This window comes from Liolophura sinensis, chromosome 6 (genome assembly GCF_032854445.1).
Source record: "Liolophura sinensis isolate JHLJ2023 chromosome 6, CUHK_Ljap_v2, whole genome shotgun sequence".
Classification (NCBI taxonomy): Eukaryota; Metazoa; Mollusca; class Polyplacophora; order Chitonida; family Chitonidae; genus Liolophura; species Liolophura sinensis.
The window spans coordinates 73510183-73521130 of NC_088300.1; the positions used below are offsets into that span (position 1 = coordinate 73510183).

Here is a 10948-nt window from a genome sequence, read left to right on the forward strand (position 1 = left end):
ACCACAAGGTTACATACTAGGTAATAGAAGTTATATTTACAAGAATACATGTTCATACATTTACGAAATATGTAAAAAGCATATTTGTGCAAAGCAGTAGCTGTTGCTCCATGATTTCCATGATTACAGATATATATGAGAACAAATCTACTTGAATACCACATTAGTGTGATTTTGTGATAGTAGATGTATTCGCACTGGAGATCTAACTTAATGATGAACATTTATGTTGTTGAAGTTCTCTCCACAATATCCAACAGTAGACAGAGTCTGGTTCAAATTCAGGAATTGGTAATATGTTTTTTTAACAGCTTTAGATGCAAACTTTTCACTACTATATCTAATGAATTGTTTTGACTGCTGCAACATTTACATATACACAAACTCTTGATCTTATCTTTAGGCAATATACATGGACATGGTTAACTGCAGGTCTAACTCTGGATTAATGATGTATGCTTTTAATTAATAAAGGTCTGCAGCAACCTGCGGATGTTTGGGTTTCCCTCTGGCTCTGTCCGGTTTCCTCCCACCATAATGCTGGGCGCCGTTGTGGAAGTGAAATATTCTTGAGTGCTGCGTAAAACACCAATCAAATCAAATCAAATTTTAGTTAATACAATATGTGATGAATTTTCACTTAAATGTCGAGAATGCCAAGTCATACTGTCAGTTATTTATATTATTTTAAGATGTTAGCACATAATAAATATCACAGATCTGATTATCACAACACTGTACATGTTTGACATGGATTCGTGCTACAGGGTTTATATTCCTTTATCAGGTAGTTATGCCCTGACAGGGGAAGGGACCTAAATTACAGAAATGGAAGTCTAAAACCCTTCAAATAAATGGTCTCATTTTGCAGATTATATCAAAATCCATTCCTTTTAATGTTTCCAGCCAAAAAGTATGAACTGTGGTTCTAGAATAATGCCTGCTTATTCAGACAAAACCGCCTGACAACCATGTTTTTAAATAAAATGATGAATCTTTCTTGAAACATAGTACTGATAAATTTTAACCAAAGTTACTCCAAGACAACTGAGGTGGCACCATATTAGAGGCTAACCATGGCTAACATTGCCACCAGTTTAACTGTGACCTGGAATTTATCACAAAATATTCCACACACATACAAGCAATAGAAGATCTTCTCTCACTGACAAAACCACTGTACAAGATTGAATGAGAGGCTGATATTCCTCACCAGTGACAAGCAATATGCATCAATATTCATTTATTTGATGGCTGCATACTCCAGAGTTTTTCACTTATACAATGGCAGTCAGTTTTATGGATGGAGGGAACCCTGAGTGCCCAGCATAAACCACCGACATTTGGCAAGTTACAAACCTTCCCTCGTTACTTGCAGATGTGCACACCACACTTGTGGAAGACAGTAGTCTTTAACAAACTGACTTTGTAAACAGTCATACGAGCGTCATCCACTGCTTCCTGTCACCAAGGCCCCCACAAGCAGTGAGAGCCGGGGAATACGTTTGAACCGACAAACGAATCTGTGTCTAATCGCTAAACCACAGCTGGCTCCCTATACCCATCAATGTACTTACAGTACTAAAATGCTTGTGTGCTTGCTGCTTGAGTGTTTAAAACCATTTTACAGGCAGGAGGAAATCCTGAAGTTTTCAACTTGGAGTTTCTGTTTTATTCACTCAACACTTGTTGCCCTCTTGAAGTTGTGAAACCATTTCCTAAAATCTAAGTACACACTGTATTATATTTTTTTGATTGGTATTGAATGCTGTGCTTAAGAATTCTTCACTTACTAGACGGGTATATATTTAATGTGGATGAAACCAAACCTTGTATTATAAACCTCAAGTTACAGATTATAATTGAACAGGAGTCCTATACAAGTAGAACATGACTCTCTTTGTTGTAACCTGATGAATATTAGACTGAAAAAGCAGATAAACTGTTCCATGTTTTATAATTTTACCAGACCTTCACACACAGCTAACGTGTACAGAAAGTTTTCTGTTGCAGCCGGCATTTTTCTGTCTTTTAATCGCTCCAATGTGATGTAGGACTGTCCATCTTCATGTTCTGTTGCCAAGGTTTTAAGGTTGTTCAATAGTTCCTTCGTTTTCACTGAAATATCCTGAAAGTAGATCACAAACTTTATAAACTCCAAAACAGTTAAACCAATCCTGTGACATCATAGAAGTATAGCAAGAATCACTAATGTATTCATAATTCTGAAGTGATGTCACAGCTGCTCCGAGCCAATCATCAACACACTCTTTGGTCATGTGCCTAGAGTACTGGAGGGGCCTTTGTGGCTCAGTTGGTTAGTGCACTAGCGCAGCGTAATGATCCAGGAGTCTCTCACCAACACGGTCGCTGTGAATTCAAGTCCAGCTCATGCTGGCTTCCTTTCCAGCCATATGTGGGAATGTCTGCCAGAAACCTACGGATGGTTGTGGGATTCCCCATGGTTAACTGCAAGTCTAACTCTGGATTAATGACGTAGTATGCTTTTAATTAATAAAGGTCTGCAGCAACCTGTGGATGGTTGTGGGTTTCACTCGGGCTCTGTCCCGTTTCCTCCCACCATAATGTTGGCCACTGTCGTATAAGTGAAATATCTTTTTTTCTTGAGTACGGCGTAAAACACCAATCAAATAAATAAATAAATGAAGTACTGGAGGCGAGAACTATGAGATAGGCCTTAAATAAGATTTTGCCACAAAACATGAGAAATATAGCTTTAACGTAAGAGTTTCTTATTGGAAAAGTAATCGGATTGTTCCTTGCCTTCAGATAGCTTCAATACTATTTACACTTTTATGAATTAGATCCATGTTATTTATTATCACCGTCTTGCAAGGTACACGAGGCTGGAAACTCTGAACTGTTTGATGATAAAACAAAGACCCTCTACATGAGCTGTGTACTTATGAGCTTAGATGTGTTAAATGCTGTCCTCACTGCTCTAAGTACCAAGAATGAAGATTATATGAAAAGCATCCCATGTTCTTGTCCATACACCTTAAACACGCTTGCTGTTTTTGGGGCCCATCAGAAGCAACTCTTGTGAGCGATGGATCAGCAGTCCCGTCTGCCCACTTGAATAAGATGCCAGATATGGATGTTCCTGATGAATTATTATTGAAATAACTGGCACGGTTATTGAAGTAGTCATAATGGGGCAGGTTAAAATATTTAATGCTACCTCAAATAACAGAAACTCGCAAACCAGACGCTTAGTTCTATCATGAACAAATTAAATCCTCCATTGGAAAGACCGTGATACTATACAATTTAATACCGTGGGAGTGGAAAGTGGGGAAAAATAGATATTTGACGTTTACATATTTTGTCCCTTCTTTATGCTACTATGTAGCACTACCCTATGGTTCAAATTTTTACTAAGTACTCCCAAAAGACACCTTGGTGCTTCCAGGTACTGACCTTAATTATCTGCTGGTTGGATTTCTGGTCGTCTTCCACGGACTGAACCATAGCTATGGCCATGTCCTTATGCAACTTCCCCATAGCAAAGGATTCTGAATAAAGATCACACGAAGTGTTAAAAAACAATCTGATGATATGGGAATACGTATGAGCAGGTTGTGAAGGATGATAAAAATTGACACTTAGCATGTAACATATTGTTGCATGTACTAAAGGTACATGGAGGGAGAAAACAAACTGATCCATGTCACTCATAATTCAATAATAGGATTTTATTGATAAAACCCTCATGATGGAGTCCTCTCCGGCCGTACATGGGAAGGTCTTCCAGCAACCTGCGGATGGTTGTAGGTTTCCCCCGGGCTCTGGCCGCCGTCGTAAAGTAAAATATTCTTGAGTGCTGCCTAAACGGCCAATCAAATAAATAAATAAATATTGATAAAACTCCTGAAGATTGCGTTGTGACCATAGGTTTTTTATCTACTCCTTATTTGTTATTTATTTGATTGGTGATTAATACCCTGTGCTAGCATTTTTGTCCCTTACATGTATGCGACAGCATCAAGCTTATGAAACAATGCCCAAATTAAGCACTGTCCTAATTAGCCAGGTATGTAACAACCCTTTTCACTTAAGATTGCTTCAAAAACAATGAGAGCTGGATATCATTGGTCAAGTGGTATGATAGTCAAAGCATGCCAGCACTTCTGAGCCACAGAGGCTGCCCTTGTTATACCATCACATATTTCACAAACTTACCTTTAGCAGCAGGTGATATCTCTATTTGTCGATCTGCTAACCCAATGTATACGTCATACAGATCTGTTCTGAAAACATGAGAAATAATACTGGAAATCTTTTCACTTCAGAAGTATGGTGCTTACAAAACATTGACTGGACTATTTGTACAATGCATATCTCAGACAAGAAACTATCATGGGCTTATTTACAGTTTACATACATAAACACTTGCAGGCTACACTTTAACATTAGTCATGAAATCATTTATTTACAAACACGAACAGTCAGCTGTATCTTGGGGTAGACAATTCCACATTTCTTATACACATCAGAAACTGCAGATTAATAAAATGACTTACCTACTTTCAACTGACACATCAGTAAAGCCTGCTACATAGGCTGTATTAGATTTTAAGTTGTCTAAATCTTTTCCATCTAAGCTGAGATAAGGGAAGAGAATGGACCAATCCTGCCTATGCCAAACAAAGGCAGGTAGAATTCTGCAAAAACACAAAAAAACCTAGGATACTATGGATGCCCTACCCTAAATTTTCCACCTTTCCAACCACCTCTGCAACCAATATTTTCAAACATTCTGAGAGACCTATGGGGTGCAGAGAAATAATTTGCACAGTTTTATGAAGCTTGCATCAATACTGACACAAACAAATCATTTTTATTGTCATTTTCACAATAATTCTATGCATAAATTCCACTGACAAGAGTGCATTTGAGGTTGAAAAGGTTGAAGATTTACAGTAAATGTAGACAGCCAACACTAGCAGTAAGACATGGGACATGGAATGTATTTATTTATTTATTTGATTGGTGACTTATGGCGTACTCAAGAATATTTCACTTATGCGACGGCGGCTAGCATTATGGTGAGAGGAAACTGGGCAGAGCCCAGGGAAAGCCCACAACCATCCGCAGGTTGCCATCAGACATTCCCACATGCGGCCAGAGGGGAAGCCAGCACAAGCTGGACTTGAACTCAGAGCCACCGCATTGGTGAGAGGCTCCCGGGTCATTACGCTCCGCTAGCGCGCTAACCAACTGAACCACGGAGGCCCCCAGCATGGAATGTAAATCTATGTACTATACAAGTTTGTTACAATTATCAGCCCTTGTCCACCTTGAGGTAACTTTAGAATCTGCGGCAAAGAACATTATCTGCTGGTAACTATGATGGCTACTTTGCGTTTATAACTTTACAGACCTTTGAAAAACTGATTTTTAGAGTTTGCTCGAAGAGATACCAGAAGAAAATCTTTCACACCCTTTGTGGAAGTCGACAAAAAAAACACTCACAAACAAACACAAATATAAACACTGATAATAAACACCGAGTTGTGATTTTGTAACACTTGAAAACAATGAATTTTTCCTGAAACAAATTTTCAGGTGTATGTGACAAGTGCGCCTTGGACAAGGGACAATTATTAAAAACACAGACTGAATATAAACAGGTCAAAGAATTCATGTAATTCTACACACCTTATAAACATCAGTAAGTCCTCCAAATGCGGATGGTAAACAACTAATTTCTTTCGTAGGAGTAAAGCTGTGTATATTAAAATGGTTTCCACCCCAAATGTTTCTATGACATCTGGAAAAAAAATGAGATGTTTAAAAGCAAAAAAAAAAAAAGCTCACCAATTTTAAAGATATCCAAAATACACTGAATACCAAAGGCAAGTAAATTGGCTGGGTGGTCAGTCAAATGTCTAGTTTGACTATGGTACCTGATTTGCATGTGACATTACATTAATGAGATCCAATCTCAACATTATAAGGTCATAATCAAGGGTTGACAGGTGCCAATGTAATCAATTTTATTTCATATGAATTTTGTTGTAAACAATTTTCCTCATTTGACAAATATCATCATGTTTCACCATTTAAGTCAGGAGAGGAGAGGAAGCTAGCATGCTCTGGACTTGAACTCACAGCGATAGCACTGGTGAAAGGTGCCTGTACTATTGTGCTGTGCTGGCACATTATCCATTTGGCCGAGAAGGCCCAAATTACACTGAACGGTGGTGAGGAATAAGTGTGAAGTATAATACTTGTGATCAATCAATATTTCTGCTTAAACAAGCCAGTTCTTCTCAAAGTGTAAATACACACCATTCTCTGCTGTAATGCTGTAGTGCTTGTGATATACCTCTTTGATTTACCAGTACAACAACACAGAACCAATGGAATATTACAGAAAAGAACAAAAGGAAAAAAATGCAGCGCACTTCAACCAACTTGCTTTAGGCAGGTAGTATTTCCTATTAAACCACATATGGATACATGTAAACCTGACGGCTATTGTTTACGTCAAGTATTCTTGAATGACTGTAAAGTATCAACAGACTAGCTGCATGTACCTTCACTTTATACCTGTATAGATTGGGAATGACTAAGTTACCTTCCTTAGTGTTTATTGTGTCATTTATTCCCCAATCGCAAACTTAAATGTCAACTTACTCCTCATGGGACCATTAGCATAAGCTTGTCGATGATCAAAGTTTGCTAAAGTAAATGTCCCATTTTCTTCTCCATTGCACGTCCCTTTTGTGATGACAGACAGGTAACTCTCTAACATATTAGCTGGGTTTCCCGTCTTTCTGTATTGCTTGGTGAATATTTTACACAGGGCTTCATATTTCTCTGGGTTGAAATCTTTGGCTGTAAGAACCAGTGAGAAATCTGTCACCTAAACACCAGAACAACAAGAATATAAGAGAAACCACCATATGGTGAAGGTGACATACTCACATGTAACTGTGAGACATAACATTTCAAACAGCCAGTGGCCACCCACGACATAATGTGATGCAAACTTATGAAGATGAGGGCATATACAAGTACGTTCTATCACAAAACTGACTGACTTTACAGCGCATGTAAATTTATAAACTAGGGCCTCATCACCACATGTTATCATGTAAAATTACTCTGAAGTACACCAACTACAATGGCCAATATATTTGTAATTGCATATCATAAGCTAATGATATATTCATATTCTGAAGACATTTTTCTGTGTTGACCGATAAAATTATACTTTCTGTGAAGCCCTGAAACTGCCCAATCTGAGCAAATATAGTTTTGTCTCCAAGATGAAATTAAAAATGTGCATAAACTGCACTGAAAGTTGCTCTTTCATATTTGAAAACAGTTAAGAAATTAGGGTAGGTGCATCAAAAACAGTTTTCAAACTAAATTTACATTGTTTGTACATTACATTAAAATGAACTATAAGAGAAATATTTGTGGTACCTTTGGTAGATTGTCATTTTCCTCCACATGACAATTATATATGTAATACCAGGTCCTTCGCCACTGACTGTATACAAAGGGCAATAACTCTTGTTTGTCAGATGATAAGCCACACTTTCTAATGTATAGCTCCCTGAGCTCATGTGTCACTGAGGGATAACACCATGTCCACAGCACATCACCATTTGTGTCTTTTTCTGCAACATATGTATACAATATGTATTGACCCAATATATAAATGTTGGCAGCCTACAAGTGAATAGCTGCTTCAGTGGCCTAATGGTTAGAGCGTCTGCCTCGAAGTTGGGAGAGATCACGAATGAAACTCAGTTCAGGTCATACCAAAGGCTTTAAAAATGTTTACTGTTGCTGCCTCACTTGGCACTTAGCGATGGGAGGTTAGAACAAGGCAACAGGACTGGTTGGCACAGAGTCAGTATAATGTGACTGGTTGCGTGTCTAGTGTCTTCCGCATGATACTTCAGTGGCGACCGCATGGACTCGCCCTGCCACAAGAAGACACAATATATGTCCGCACACCTAATGACTCCTCCTCATCAAAAGACTAAAAAATTGTTAAGTTTGATGTCAAAAACCCATACATACAAGGCATACCACTGAATATATCAATAAGACAATAAAGCAAAATGTAATGATGTGTGCGCTTAAGGGGATGTAGTGGAAAGGTCCTACTAGGTCAGTTTTACACACAATTTGATTTTTGTTTTAAGATCCTAAAATTCATAAGAATTTTCACATATATGAGACCATTTACTTGAATGGGTCAAGTAAATCTGAACGCTAGAGTAAATCAGAGTACTAGAGTAAACCAGAGTACTAGAGTGAACCAGAGTACTAGAGTAAACCTCCCACCAACTTACATATACTGACAAATTTTCTTAAAAGTCAAACCAGTCTGTCATGTTTCATACCAGAACTTCCAGAATAGGCATGTGCTGGCTGTTTAAAAGATAGTGCACGCATGAGTTATTGAAAAGTCTATGCATCTTTGCAGAATTGACTGTTGACTTCTCGTTGCAAACGCTTCAATGGCAAGACTATTGTTAGACAAACATGGGCACTGCTTGTTTTGAATCCTTAAAGCCTGAATCACTAGGGAATTCATTGTCTTCCGAACATTAGGATGGACCTCAATTTTCCAGGTAGACCAGTCAGTAACCTGTGGAAGGCACTATTAAGTACAGTCCAGGATCACTGGGGTGGGTAGTCTTCGTCTGGTTCACCAATTGAGCACTGGCAGGTACATGTACGTCTTGCCTACTCACTTAGCACATCAGGGCTATGTTTACATAAATAGCCCTGATACTTGAGCTAGGTATGTTTACATTACCTAAACACACCCTGCACTGACTTACCCTGTACTCCTCAGTTCTGAGTGTGCTCCCCTCAACAAAATGATGTTGTCCGCTGTATTACAAGGTTGTCCATAAAGTCCCTTTCCATTTCATGTATGTCAGTTTAGTGGTATTCTCTCTGGAGCAAACGTGTACAAACGTATACTAGAACCAAAGGTCTCCATGTAGATGACCCACAGGCATTATCTGTCATTCACTCGCCATGTTTGAATTCACTCGGCAATACTCAGAACTTCTTGATTTCCTATGGAAATGGACGAAAATGTAAACAGCCATCTCTGAGTATGGCCAAGTGATATCCTGGGACTAAGAAGCCTGTTGATGCACTGTGTAAGTTTTGGTCCTGTGCACATTTACAAAGCAAAGCATATCACTAAACTGACATCAATGGGAAGCAGAAATGAACAAGGATACAGAGAACCATGTCATGCAATGGACAACATCATGTATGCTGAGCACAGTGCACTTGAGAACAGAGGGGTGCAAGTTTAAGAATAGTTCGTCTAGATGGACTCAGTGCGCTATTCTAAAATTCTGACATTCATTGTTACACTGAATCCATTGCTGACTCTCAAAAAACATGGCGCGGATCAATGGCAATCAAAATGCATTTAGTACCAAACTACTATCTTCTTCCCACTCTAACTCACCTCCTCTGCCCATTTATATGTAATTTTATGGTGGAATCTAATACCTTCCTCTTAATTTACTATCCTCACCTATGAAAGTAATGAACTCGCTGTGTGGCGGTCACACTGACTGCTAGAACTTCGGCAATACTAAGTGCCTCGCCATAGACAGCCATTTTGAAGTGTCACGTGACCTACTTGTGGGTTTGGAATGCAACTGTTTTAGTACAGAAATCCTCAAGAAAACTATTATATTTTGATTGCCATCTGCAAGAACAACTTCAACCTTCTTAAAATCCAAAAAGGAAAAAAAAAAAAAAAACAAGAACTTGTATTTTGGGGGCTATCTGTATCAACATGGTCCCATATAGCTTTGTAGGGCTGTGATTACATATAGGAGGTTTGCGATGAGAGGCATCTTTGATGTAAGATTCAGTATTGCTCACTGGGTGTATTCATTCAAGCTGGGCAGAGGCTCTTGACTAGCAAGGGCATACCATGGGCAATATATATACAAACTTACCTCAAAGATGGCTGCCACTGCAAACCATCTATACTATAGCATAGTGTACACAATCACATCCTTACAGAGCCAAGTCCCATACATACAGCTAATAGCACATACATGAAATATTACTCGCCTACGTTCAACGGGTGTGTGGCCAACTAGTGACCACTGCCAGTGACCAGTTGCCAGTAAAACAATTTCAAATTAACACAGCTTCTTTACACATTAGATCAGGTGGGTGTTTCAGTCAGGAAAACATGTTCAGGATAAGGGGGCGTGTCGTAGATGCATGGGTTACTGTCGGGGAAACACAGGGATGGACCACCAAGATTACTAAAACAAGTAGATTACTTAAGAATTCATTCAAGTGGGGCCCATAAATACAAAGAATACATTAGATCCCGCAAGTCCTTTTACTCTGTGTGAAGAAAGCCACTCCAACATTGCAGGAAAAGCAAAGAATTGTACCTATGAGTCCAGCAGACAGAATGTCACTGAGCGCTGCCATTTTTATTTCCCATAAGCGCATGGGCATGCTGTCTCGAAGCACACCAGTGATGTGAACAATGGTCTGGAACTGATCAACGCTTCAATGCTTTCAGTTTGTCACAAATGAATTATCAGTATTTACATTTCGTTTGCAACTTTTATATAGGTTCTTCTTGAAAAGGGATGTTTGTGTTTCTGCAATGCATTTAGTACCAAATGTTTGTTGTCAAAATTTCACGAATATCGTTTAATGAGTGGTAGTCCCACCATCTTGAATCGATAGTCGTCCAGACCTTGGTAAAATTCAAAACTTACCTTGGAAAGTCTGGTATATTGTGATCGACTGATTCAATTTTGGCACCACAATAAATTTATACATTTAATGGATTGTATTAAGATGGTGAAAAAAAACAAATTAAAGGCAATCAGTTATATTTTGCAGAATTTTATCATTTGTGACGTCATGACCCATGTGCTGCTGGCTGCCG

General features: G+C 38.7%; 1 protein-coding gene across 1 annotated transcript; it reads right to left on the reverse strand.

Annotated features, from left to right (window-relative positions):
- Window positions 1-4: 4 nt before the first annotated feature.
- Window positions 5-10479, reverse strand: LOC135467912 (DENN domain-containing protein 10-like). The gene is made up of 8 exons (XM_064745837.1): window positions 10440-10479; window positions 7459-7655; window positions 6664-6892; window positions 5683-5794; window positions 4545-4685; window positions 4204-4271; window positions 3442-3536; window positions 5-2128 (listed from the first exon to the last, which is right to left on the reverse strand). Exons 1-8 carry the CDS (start codon window positions 10477-10479, stop codon window positions 1955-1957), a joined length of 1056 nt encoding a protein of 351 aa, XP_064601907.1. The 3' UTR covers window positions 5-1954.
- Between the last annotated feature and the right edge of the window lie 469 nt (window positions 10480-10948).

Bases quoted from the DNA above. Each gene is read 5' to 3' on its own strand.
- LOC135467912 (XM_064745837.1), bottom strand. From the start codon at position 10,479: ATGGCAGCGCTCAGTGACATTCTGTCTGCTGGACTCATAG. The intron at 7,656-10,439 runs GTACAATTCTTT...CATATGTTGCAG, and splicing joins TCTGTCTGCTGGACTCATAG to AAAAAGACACAAATGGTGAT. The intron at 5,795-6,663 runs GTAAGTTGACAT...TTTTTTTTCCAG, and splicing joins TGCTAATGGTCCCATGAGGA to ATGTCATAGAAACATTTGGG.